Source organism: Vidua chalybeata, chromosome 13 (genome assembly GCF_026979565.1).
Source record: "Vidua chalybeata isolate OUT-0048 chromosome 13, bVidCha1 merged haplotype, whole genome shotgun sequence".
Taxonomy (NCBI): Eukaryota; Metazoa; Chordata; class Aves; order Passeriformes; family Viduidae; genus Vidua; species Vidua chalybeata.
In genome coordinates, this window is record NC_071542.1 from 8,601,765 (window position 1) to 8,614,176 (window position 12,412).

The window sequence follows — 12,412 nt, forward strand, 5'->3', positions numbered from 1 at the left end:
CATCAAAGTTTTGGGAGATCAAGTAGCACAAAGAGAAGACGAGTACAAAAAGAAGCTGCAGTAGAAGAGGTCAGATGTTATGAAAATAGTTTGCTCTGGGCTTTTTGTTTTGTCTTTTTCTGTATTTCAGATAAAATAATGGAATTCTTAATCTGCATTCCTCACCTGAAGACACTTCCTAACAAGTCCTGTGCTTTTTTTTCTGTGTGCTTTTTTAATTACCCTGATTAGTTAGTTCTGTTCTAGGAGCAGTGCTGCAGAAGTTTTCAGCTTGTAGGTGTGATTTCCGACTGACATGATGTTGTAATAAAGTTATAGGAATATCAGCTCCTACTTAACCTGCATACTATAATGTTTAATGTCTTGTCCATTAAAATAAAATTATTGAATTCTTGAGTGTTTCTATCTCTTCTCCCTGTTAATGCTCTTTAAAAGCTTTATTATTATCAGTGCATTTGCACTCTTAGGTTTGTTTCTCATTTTCTTGTTTTTCAGTTATTTTTGGGAAAAAATATTGCAGCTCAGTGGCATTAGTAGGTGCCTTGCACGTAGGCAGAAAATGTGCTTAATAGTTCTTCCCCACGACTATTTATCTTGAGCTTAGTTGTGCCATCAGTGTTCACATTCTTGTTGGAGTTGAACCAAGCCTCTCGAGTTGATACGGTCTGATGGTCAGAAAGCTGCCCTGGATGTATTTCTCCAAGCCTTCACATGTGAAGTCAAATATCTGTAATGGAGAATTTTCCTGAGCATGCTAAAAGGAAAACCTTTTCAGGCACTTCTAGACTGTTCAGTTGCATCATTCTCTTTTGAACCAGAAGTAATGACACTGGGTTCTTGCTCTGGGTCTCTAAACCCTAGCATTATATCAGATCTATCCTATGCATGTGTGGTTGTATCTACCAAATCTCTCATCTTTTTAGTCTGAGAAGGCATTTCAGCCTGTGCTGTCTCTGAGCCATGTTCTGCTGCACTGAAATTGCTCATGTAACAGGCTGCTTGTCATCATGAAAGACAGACCAGCCTGGAAAATACTGTCTTGTTACTGGGATGTGTGACTTAGGCTCCTGATGCCCTGCAACTCTCCATATTCCACATAAGTATTTTCAAAATTTTCTTCCACTGTATAATTTTGGAAGATCTGAGTTTTGCTGGCTGTACCTGTGAACAGAGTGCTCTTAGCATATGTTAGGGTGTTAAATAACTGAAACAAGGGCTTCCTGCTGAAGGCCTCTTCCTTGCCCCTAATAGTACTGATTTTTTTTTTTTTTTTGGTGAAGTATTTAGATGTTTTAGGAACAGTAAAAGAAACAGATGCATTGTTCCCTTTTGTCACTGTACAGCCTCCCACTTTCTTCTTGAGGGTGTGATGAGTGAGGAGCAACAAGACTGGCCTGCTTTCCTAGGATGAAACTCTGAGAGAGTATTTTTCTTTAGGTTACACTGATTTAAATAAAGATAGCAGAGTCAAGATAAAGTAAAATGCTTTTAACTCCAAAATTCTAAGCTTGGGAAATGGATAACTAGGTTTTGTTTTCTTCATGTATGCAGCAAGTAGGCAAATATAATTCATATTCTCTCAGAGGATAAAAGGCAGTATTTACTTCGTAGCAGCACATAGTTGAATCAATGCTATTCATCCTCTGCAATAAAATTACAAAACTTTTCTTTTGCAATATCAAGAAGGTGGGATAAAGAAGATTGAGGGATTGCTGTGGAACTTGGGGAAGATAATGTATAGTGGAGTATTAAATGGGAGGGATATAGCCTGTTTTGGAGTTCAGCCACATCATCTACTGTCTGATGAAATTCTTTTCAAATTGCTATCTAACAATAAAGCTGCTTCTTCTAGAGGTTGGTGTCTGCATAAGTGTTTGCTTTTTCCTTGGTGAGAAAGGAGAATATTGGCCAACTTAAAGTAATGGTGGTCATCCTACCTGAAAGATAACTGAGTCCTCAGATGAATTTCCACATTAATTAGGAGATTTTCAAAAGGGCTGAAGGTGGGGAGACTTAAATACAAGCACCAGTGCTAATAAGCAAGTCTGTTGTTAAATAGTTAATAACAGATGGCTGAACTTCTGATGCAAATGATGAGACAGAACAAGAGAAGTTCTCTGCATCCTGACCCAGCGACTCCTCACTACTGCCGTGGCAACTAACACGTTTTACTCTCCAGTTTTAGCAAAGTTTATGAAACTCAAGATAACTTGTTGGTTTTATGACTTTAAAACAAATTTTAAACGGCAAAGCAAACCAGCTGGAGAAGGAGAAAAGGTAAACAAAGAAAAAGTGAATATGAATTCCTAGAGGCCTTGCATATTGAAGTTCTATAACATCTTTCCAAAAGATGCCTGAAATACTGTATACTTTAAAATGCCTGGCAGTTAAAACATTAGTTTAAATGCAGCAGTTTATAATTTGAGCAAGTCTCTCAATCCTTTCCATTTAACTGAACATGAAAATTGCCTCATGCAACTTGAATGGCATCGCAAAGGGGAAAGGGAGCAGGAGGGAGGAAGCTCTCTGCATTTGACCTGGGCATGGTGCAGGTGAGGAGGAGCCTGTGCTGGGGTGGATGTGACTTCTCTGACTTGCTCTCGCCTTGGGCTTGTGAGCAGGATGCTGGAAGCACCCCAAGTGCTCTGTTATTTTTATAGCTAGGTTACTCTATGGGTCTGTACCTACTGTAGTTAAATTCAAACCAGAAGCGTCAATATCTCTTTTTAGGGTAAGACATCTGAAGGATTGTTGTTATAGCCTAAATTCATGGCACTGAAGCTACTGGAGGGTGCGGTTTGATTTGGGAAGTCGTGAACAAGAGCTGTGTATATAACTGAGTCCAGGTCACTTCTCATACAGCATAAAAAATCTGTTGTAAGTCTGTTTTATCAGTGTTGTAAGTGTTTTATCAGTGTTATTAAGAACATGTAGATGTCTCAGCTTTTGCTGTGTTTGTGAGGTACATCTATGCTTGTGGGTCTTGACTACAGCAGTGGCTTCTTTACAGAGTGAAGGGAGTACTTCATGTAGTTGTGTACCAAGCCTCTATATTCTGTGTTTCCTCACTGTTTTGTGTTGCTGTGTCAGATGGATCAAGGACTTCTTCATCCTACAGGTGTGTAACTCAAGTTATAAGAGGACTTAAAGAGAAGGGAGCAAATTCATGGAGTTATTGCTGGAAGATTATTGTTTGTTATCTGTGATACAAATTAAGAGTCACACTTGGGTACCGTGCTTTGCTGAGTATTATACAAGCATGGAACAAAAGACTGTCCTCACCTCAGACCTTTTGCAAGTGTCAAGCGCTAAATCAATGGCTTCCAACAGAGGGCTGTGTGGAGACAAAGGGATAATACTGATGGAGACAGATAAACTGTGCTCCCACAGGCTAACAAGCCTTTATCACCGTAATGGAGAAGCTGCAAAGCAGAGTCATTTTAATCAAGAGCGTAGGACAACACAGGGGGAGTAAGGACTGGTGATTAAAGTAATCACAGGCCAGTTTACTGCAGTAGTGAGTGGGTGACAACAGGAACGCTGGTAAGCCGTGGAGGATCCTGAAAGCAGAAGAAAAAAAAGAGCAATTTTCTTGTTTTGAAAGATGTTGTTTTAAGAGACAAAAAAGAACAGGAAAATATGGTTTCCTGTTAGGCACCGGCCATAGGTACCTTACAAGGCTGGATGGTGGTGAGGCATAACCTCGTCTGTGCCTTTTTCACACAAATTCCGTGAGAAATGCTGCGGGCAGCGCTGCCTCTGCCCTGGGCAGGCAGATAAGGCAGTGCCATCTGCTCGCTGAGGCCCGGGTGGCATTCACGTGGGCTGTGCCCAGCCCAGAGGTCCCCATGGCAGGGCATGCTTCCAGCTAGGACTGGGAGGAATTTATCTCTTAGGAAAATCTTTGGATTTCAGACAAGCATTTTTCCATGCTCAAGAGGAAAACTAACTCATGCTAAGAGCCATTCTCTGAATGCTGTTTCCTAGGGATTCAGCCCAGCAAGGAGGGTGTAGTGAACCCAGTGTGCATGTTTTTCTGGGGATAAAGAGGGCAGGTTGCTTGTTGTCTGGATTCCCGTGCCAGATTCTGATTCTTTCAGAACTTTCTTCAGCCACTAATTCAGATGGTAAGAATAAAATGTTCTGTGCTAAAAATCTCTCCGATGTGTTTTTTATTAGTTCTTGAAGATAAGTGGTTGCAAAAAAAACCCAGCTGTTTACAGTAATAGCCAATGTAATCAGATATTTCTTAATGGAAACTTTAAGTCCTTTTGACTACTCTTCTGTGCTTGCTGTTTTGTTATCTCTTAGAAAAAATCCTCTTCCTCCAAAAAATTATGCATTGTTGTCCCTTGATAATAACAAAATTTATTTTCTTTATCGATTTCTAGTAGAAAATCTCTGTATAATGGTTTAGCTAATGGGAGGGTTGACAAAGTAAGTTATGGGTATCAGGCACTTGGTTTCTGGAATGCTTGTGAAGGGCTTTTGTTTTTTTTTTTACCTGATGCTTAACTTGAGCATTCACAATAATTTATTAGATCTATTAAACCTGACAAGTGGGAAAATCCTTAATGTTGCCTGAACTGTGTTAGTAGCTGAAGTGAAGCTTTTGGCATATCTGAGCTGAATTCATCTTGGAGCAATTTTCCCTGACAGAAAGTAATTTTGGTATTTTCTGATTGAAAAGTTGCAATGGATATTTACTTTGGGCATTAATACTTTTTCTGCTGGTCCAAAACTCAGTTTTCTGGGCTTTTTCCCCTGCTGTTTACTTTTAATTAAATGTAGTTATGAATTATCAAGGAGGAACTAAAGTAAGGTTTTATTTGCTCATCTGTCTTTGCTCATGTCAGTTTGTTTTGCCCAGATACAAAAGAGGCTGGGGAGGACCTTGAGCTTTGACTGGATAAAAACTGTTATTCATGTGCTGCTCATGTTCACTATTTTTAGTGTAGTGTTTTGTTTTTCCTAATAATTTATTAGCTCTGTCCCTTGACTCACGGGTCACCTGATTTCAGAGCACGTGAGCAGGGTTGGATCCTTTACTCTTGTATAAACTGATAGTTTATCTCGAGGAGCAGGATGCTGCTGCTGCTGGTGAGATTGGCTTGGAAGTGGCCGTGGAGGGGTGAGCCCCGTCCCTTCGCTTCTCTGGAAAGAATGTTCCAAGAATACGCAGTACAGGGTGTTACAAAGCACACGTGCAGCCAATGAACTCAGAGCCCAGGCCAGGCTGGCTGGGTCACTCGAGGTCAGCGCCGTGCTGGGAGACTTTGCCTGCTGTCCCCACCGTGCCAGCAGCGGCCGTGAGCTCGCTTTCCCCTTCGAGGGAGAATTGTTTTCAGCAGACACATGATGAATACACCACTATTATCCTTGCTCCAGTACTGTTCATTTTGGCACTTCGTACGAGTGTCTTGCATCTCGGATTGTCAGAAGCTTGTTTTGTTCTGTGAGGTGCCTGGTGGCTGGATGTTTCTGGTAGCCTTCATAGCTGCAGTGCAAGCCTGGAAGGATGGCTGAATGAAGGGGAGAGGGAAAGCAGACACTTAAATTTTGTAAGCAAACAAGTATGCTGTTTGAAATTTTACTGTTCAAGTGGGCCCAGTTTTTAAAAAGGTACTTTCCAAGGTCTGGTGCTCTGGAGTTTCATTAGTCTGATTGTTTGGGGTTTTTTTTAAATCTTAAGGTCAGTCTGATCTGTAACAAGATAAATGTACTCAACTAGATCCTGTCAATTCTTCAAATTGGGTGAAAGCAAGAGAAAGAAAAGCTGCACCCATCAAACTATTCAGGACTTGCACAGGTGAAATACATCTAGACATGTAAAATGACTATTTTGATGATTTGGATTGAATTACAAGTTCATTACTGCCCAAGCAGTTGCAGATTTTTAATTGCTGGCCCATGAGGCCTTTTCAGCCCAGTGGAAAACTGCAGACTGTCATATTCTCTAGAATTTAAAAATAATGCCAATTAACCTTCATTTATCTGGATCAGGGCCATTGGTTGACCTAGGTAACAGTGTTGGCATTTATTCATAACTTTATGGTTTTTACAGGTTCCTCTAAGACAACAGGATATTTGAAATTGTGTGATATCCATCCTTGAGGGAGAGGGGTTGCTTTTTCCATGGGTGCAGGGTTTATTGCTGCACTGGTGAGTTGCTGATAGCACCCACTTTACACTCTTACCCAGTTTGTAATGTAAGTAACAAAACCAAAACTTGTTAAATGTGCTACATGTAAATTATTAAAATTCTTGCCCCTGAAGAAATGACAAACTAACCATTGGAGAGTTGTTTGTCAGGTTTTATTTTTTTTTAGTGGTCTTTTAATAGAGTAGACTCACCAAAAGTTGGACTAGGTTTTTTTTTGGTTTTTTTTTTTTTCAAAAACATGTAGACTTCTGCCCACCCATGTCCCACAGTCTTCTCTGGTTTGTTTTTGTTTGGGGTTTTTGTAACCACAGTAAAGCTGAGAAATTGCAATATCTATTAAAAATAGATACTGATAGGTATCTTTTGAGGAGATCTTCAGCATACAAGAGCTTTGTCAGTAGCATGGTTTTCAAAAACCATCAGTCAGGCCCGTTGGCACCCGAGCACAGTGTGAAGATGAGTGTTTGAGTATTGGTTGTTGAAAGTTTTCTGAGTGTGTGGAAGGCTGAGTGTTTAGGTACTTATGAAACCTGGCTTGCCTAGACAACAATATTGTGTTGAAGGCTGAATGCTCAGTGAAAGGTTTCCATAAAGTGTGATCCCATAAGTCAACATGGTACTTTTACCAGGGGCTTTCCCTGGCTCCAGCAGCTGTGGCATGTCTGCTGATTCCACCCAGAAGTGAGTCAGTGCTCTCACACAGCACTTTTCAATCGCTGGTTTATTTTCCAACAAGTCCAACTATGGTCTGAAGCAAAGGGCACATGATGTAACAGTTCTTTTCCTTGCAATGGTTTTAGGGAAGAAGAACTTGTGCCTGGTGGTTGTAAACCAGAGTGGAACCTGTGCACACATGGAGTAGAGATAGCCTTTCCCAGCAAGATTTTTGTGTTCCCATTGCAGTTTTGTCAGGCACTAAAAGACTCTTCCAAATAATTTGCTAAAAATCCTTTTGAAAGCTGAAAGCTACTTTATATTTCTCCTCCGAAAAGAAGGGTTATTTTATCTATATTAATAGAAAAAGAAGCCCAAGAACACTTGAAAGTATATTGCCAAAGTTTCTAAGTACAATATGTATTTAAGGTGATGAGATAAAGCATGAAATACCCCAAACAGAAAAATTTTTGGTGTTAATGGGGAAATTTTAGAAACCAGTATATTTGGCAAGGGTAACACTTCATCCCCATAAATGCTGAGCCCAAAGATACTTGTGTCTGTTGTGAAGATACATTACAGAGGAATAAACTGAGTGACACTTCAGCAAAAGTCTGGTCAGCAAAAGGTGCAAACATCTAGTCTTCTAAGTGGAGGGTTATGCTTTCATAGGCACTGAAATACCTACTGCAGGACTTTTTAAAAGGTCTGTATTATTTTCCAGTAACATCTGGAAGTGATTTATTATCACAAATTACTGCTTTCCATCTCTAAACCAATCCCTGTATAAAACAGTACAGAAGTCTGCAAGTAGTTGAATCTTTGTCAGGCTGGATTGTTAAACAAATTAAAACTGAAACTTATGTATGTCATCCATATTGTATTGTGTTTAGGGCCTGAAATAAAATTTCTGGCACACACTTTTACTTATGTACTATAAAAATACTGTCACAGCTGTCAATGCAGAGCTGCCATCAACCTGTTTAATGGGAGGGATGTCTTGGCCTGGGAGTTTGACTTCCCAATACTCAATTGCAACTGTCACATGGATGATATGCCTTCAGGAAGAGGTGAGGATTAGCTAAATAGATGTGCTTTTTCATTGTTAACACACATTGGGTTTCATTTGAAAAGAAAGCAGCAGCTGTGGAGTCACTGCAGAAGGATATTTACAGCTAAGGTGAAATAGAGTAAGCTGATGAAAGCCTTCAGCCTGTGTGTCTTCAGATATGTGGCTGCTGCTAAGCTCCTTCTTGAGTTAATGAGCAGCCATAATGAAGATGGTCATCATTCCCATCTCCAAAGTTCCCTTGGCTGGGAAAACCTTGATGAAAGTCATCAATACCAGGGAGGGAAGCATGGAAAAAAATTATATACATAGTAATTTTGTATTGGAAAATTGGTGTTTTAGTGTAAAAAATGCTCAGTTATTTGCCAAGGAAACACCTCAGGAAGAAATTCTTGCATGCTCTGTAAGCCTAAGTGTGCTCTGCTTTCCATTCTAGGGTAACACATGGCTCCTTCAGCTGCCAAACTGAGCATTTGGATGGGTTCTGCATTGTGGTGCCAGTGCCTGTGAAGTTAGCCTAGGTCCCACCTCCACATTGCCCTTGTTACCCCTTGGGACCAGGGTGGAGTTTAAAACAGAAATTTATTTCCAATATAATTCTGCAAAGTTTCTATCAGCATATTTACCAGGGTGGTTAATCACTGCATTGGTGGTGAGTGAAGGCCAGATAGAAACCTTCTATTCTCTTCCAGTTACAGCCAAGTGTCTAGTCTATACTCAGCACTACACACTAATTCTAAAAAAGCTGTTTTCTCCTAATTATTTTCCTTTAGAAATGAATAGAAATACCTGACAGAAATCCTTTTGCTTTGTTGGGATTTAAATTTTTGTTTTGTTCAGATAAGTGCAATGTGTCATGCAGTTTGTTCTAACACTAGCTAACTTAGGCAGAGCATCAGCTAAACAAGGGGAAAATGTAAAAAGCTAGAGATGAATTAATGGAAATTACTTGGTCTGCTCCTTTTAGGCATTTTTGTTTCATTATAGTATAACTTCAGTTTTTTTGTGTAGTCATATTTAATGTAATCCCAATGTAGGAAATAGTAATATAAAGGAAAACAGAAATTGGTGTGCTCCTAAGGGCATTAACTGAGCCAGGTCCTCTTTGCTTTCAGGACCTGTCCAGTTGTAGCATGTTGGTACAAAGTAGCACCTTTAGTTTAGGGGTCAGCAAAAAGAAAATGTTCTCTTCCCACAACTGGCTTATTTTTAAACTGCTAACCATTGCAGCACTGATAATCTTACAGCTTTACACTGATATTTTAGCACTTATTTACCTATGTCAGGATAGAGTGGGACTGTTGTATTTTACAATATACATGTTCTCTTGCAACTTTTGGTGAATTGACGTTTGAAATAGGCCTCAAAGTTCATGTTTTCAGGTGTTGCTTTCCTTCTACTAAATACAGATGTTGAAATTGTAATGATTGACCTACTTTACAATTTGTGATTTCATTGTGGAGCAAGAAACAATTCAGCTTATACCATCTTTTCTTACTCCTTTTCTTTGTCCACTTAAGGGAATAGAAACCCAGTTTCCCTGATCAAAATGCAAATATTGGATCTAGAGCCTGGTTTAAAGCCAACAAATCAAAAGAAGCACATTAAACTGTTGTTGCTTAGATAAAAATAGAAGCTACAGTTGGACGGAGAGAAGTGACTCAGTAAGCGGCATGGTGATGGCAAAATAGGATGTCAGCCAAAACGCAGGAAGCAAGATGGGAACACCCAGATCAGTTTAACAGTCTGCATTTTACACTCCCAGAGAGCAGGAGTTTCTGAGATTACTACAAGAAACTTAAGCTTTAAATGGATTTTATGTCTGTACTTATTAAGCTGTTTGAACCTGAAAAAGTTTTAGTAAAGTATGAATTGTACTTCCCCCCCGCCCCAGCCCACTTTTAAAACCAGTCTCTCTATTTACAGTAAAGCTGCCTGAGATTAGCCCTGGGTGCTGTGAGAGGCATCCAGCAGGAACGTGCAGGAGATGAGCAGTGATACACACGTACCCAGGGAATTAATGCAGCACTGCACTCTGCACTGCAGCCCATGGCACTGATTGATTTTTATTGCTCTGCAACTCTGGAATAACTTCATCAGCTCCATATAGTTCTGTCTTGAGTTTTAAAAATCCCCCTTACTTAGAAGATAGTGTACTTTGGTTTGTTTTTCTGGGTATAAACTGGCATAACAACACACAAGCAGGTGAATTTCTTCTGGTTTTATGTGAAACTAAGTAGGGCCAGAGGTTTTTTTGTTGCTTATACTGTTATTTTATTTGAATAGCAGGTATGCATCAGTTCTAATATAAATTCCTATGCTGCCATTTTCTGCCTACAGCTGAACTGCTTTGATACCCAGGTAGTGGTTCAGTTTGGCACCCTGCAAAAAGTGAGCAGACAGTCACAATAAGATGAATTATGGTGCTGCTCTCATGTTTTCACAATGACTGTCCCTGAGCTCAAAGATCTCGAGCCATAAGAATGAAAGATAGTTGGCAGTGTGTGTTAATCTGTAGAGAATTATTCCTAAATTAAGGTATTCACTGCATTTGCTTGAGTTTAAGTAACTAATAGCTTGTTTCTTGAAAAAAGTAAGCCATCTCATAACTTTAACTCTTGATAACTTAAATTATACATAAACTCTCAATATTGCAAAGCTTTTGAAGCGTGTGACTTCAGATATAATTATGGGTTTGTAATGTGCAGACACAACATGACTGCTCATTTAGAGAATCTTGAATTTGGGGGATTCGAGGGCAACTTTCTTTTGAAGTGAAGCACAACGTGGAATTAGTTAACCAAAGCATCCGTAGGTGTTTCTAATTCCAGAAGAGAAGCTGTTAGTCAAAGGTTTACATTGTGTTTCATTTCCTTTACAGTAGTTTCTTGAATCCCTGCCTTAATCTTAAAATGTGGAAGTACCTTTAACCTGTATCTTGGAAAAGCAAGATGATAAAACTTATTCAGAGTTGATTGATTTGCAGGAAGAGCTTTTGCTGATTTTTTTTTTCAATGCAGGGCACTGCCCTTGCTGGGAGGTGTTGGGTTCTGGGTTCTGACAGTGCAGCCACTTCTCCTCCAGTGTACCCGACTCTCCTGCCATGGGACCCTTGGACTGAAGTGTTTCCTTTCAGTTGTACTGAAAGCACAACAAAGAAATCCAAGTACTTAAGCCATGCTTTTAGTCTCTGAGAAAGGCAGGACAGAGCAGACTGGGCAGCCTGGGCAGGGCAGGAGCAGGGCTTGCATCAGCTGGGAATCCCAACAGGCTACACCATCCAGTCCATATTTTGTTAAGTATTTTGCTTACTGGGTTTCAACTTTCTAAGTAAAATAGGAATGTGATTACTTTTAATCAGTGGCCTTCAAAATCCATTATGGGTGCCTAAAGATTTTCCAGGGAAGATCTGGGCTGTTACAGGGCATATTCAAAGGTAATTATTAGTTGTTTCATGGACTTTCAAAGGAAGTAGCCCTCAATCAGTAAAGGTGAGGATTAAAGAATACTTTCAGTTGAACTTAATTGTCTTTCTTTGAAGAAAGTCTCTTTGCAAACATGAGCTCTTTTTCTGAGAAGAGGACTTTTTCTGAGTTTGGTAGACAGTTGTGGTGAGCAGTGCAGTATGAGAAGTTCTAGACAATAAAATAAGCATGGACTAAGAGAGATTGTGGTTGTATCACAGCCTGGTCATGATGGGAGGGTAGCACAGGGCAGGAGAGGCTCTGCTGGGGCCTTTTATTGCCTTGCTGTGCCCAGGCAGGACAGGGTAGCAGCTCCCAGATGCATCTTCTGGTGGCACCTGGAACACAATGGGTTACATGATACCAAATGTATTGGTTTCCTGGCCTAAGCCTAGAAAACAGATTAAATGCTCTTCTAAAACATGTATTTCAGGAAAACATCTTCTGTAATTATTACAGAAAAAGCTGTGATAGGAAAGGGAAGGGAGTTGGTCTGCACAAGCATGACCTAGTTGGGAAAGGAGTCAGCTAAGCATAACTCAATTAACTGAAGTTTTCAGAGAGTCCTTGGGTTACAGTTAAGTGGATTTGTGAATCCCTACTACCACATAACTAATCTTAATTTGTGTTTCAGGATGTGAGCCAATTTCAGTTTTTGGGGGGGTTGTGGGTTCTTATTCTGTATTCTAGTGCTTGTGCACCTGTGTGTAGTGGAGGTAGGAGGACAAGGATTTGAAGACTCTTTGACATTTCTGGTTAAATTGGCTTTTCTGTTTTTTGAGAAGGTGTAGAAAATCAGTCATTGTTGAGGTTGGTATGTGCAAGAGGCAAAGGAAAACAAAGTTCCAGTATTGTATATTCAGTTCTCCAGTACTGTATGCTTTGCTCTATGCACAGTAACTTCAGTCTAAATTTAAATTTCTCTTTCTTCCTGCTAGAGTAGTCTGACACCTGCTGCTATCTCTTGTGCCCACCTGGTCAATAACCTTTAGTTATAATGTATTGGTTAAAGGGCTGTAGTGCCTTATTACTTTAATTCTTATTTACTTGTGTCAGCTAACT

At 39.9% G+C, this 12,412-nt stretch overlaps 1 protein-coding gene across 6 annotated transcripts in view; it reads left to right on the top strand.

Annotated features, from left to right (window-relative positions):
- ATOSA (atos homolog A) overlaps nucleotides 1-12,412 on the top strand; it is a 46,824-nt gene that overhangs the window by 14,235 nt on the left and 20,177 nt on the right. Inside the window, exon 1 of one of the 6 annotated variants that reach the window (XM_053955062.1) lies at nucleotides 3,874-4,127. The exons of 3 other annotated variants lie outside the window; for them this stretch is intronic. In XM_053955062.1, coding sequence (XP_053811037.1) covers nucleotides 3,974-4,127 — 154 coding nt within the window. In that variant the 5' untranslated portion in view covers nucleotides 3,874-3,973. Of the gene's footprint in view, nucleotides 1-3,873; nucleotides 4,128-6,124; nucleotides 6,163-12,412 lie in introns of those variants that run through there. 2 more of the 6 variants (XM_053955061.1, XM_053955066.1) reach the window with 2 other exon arrangements.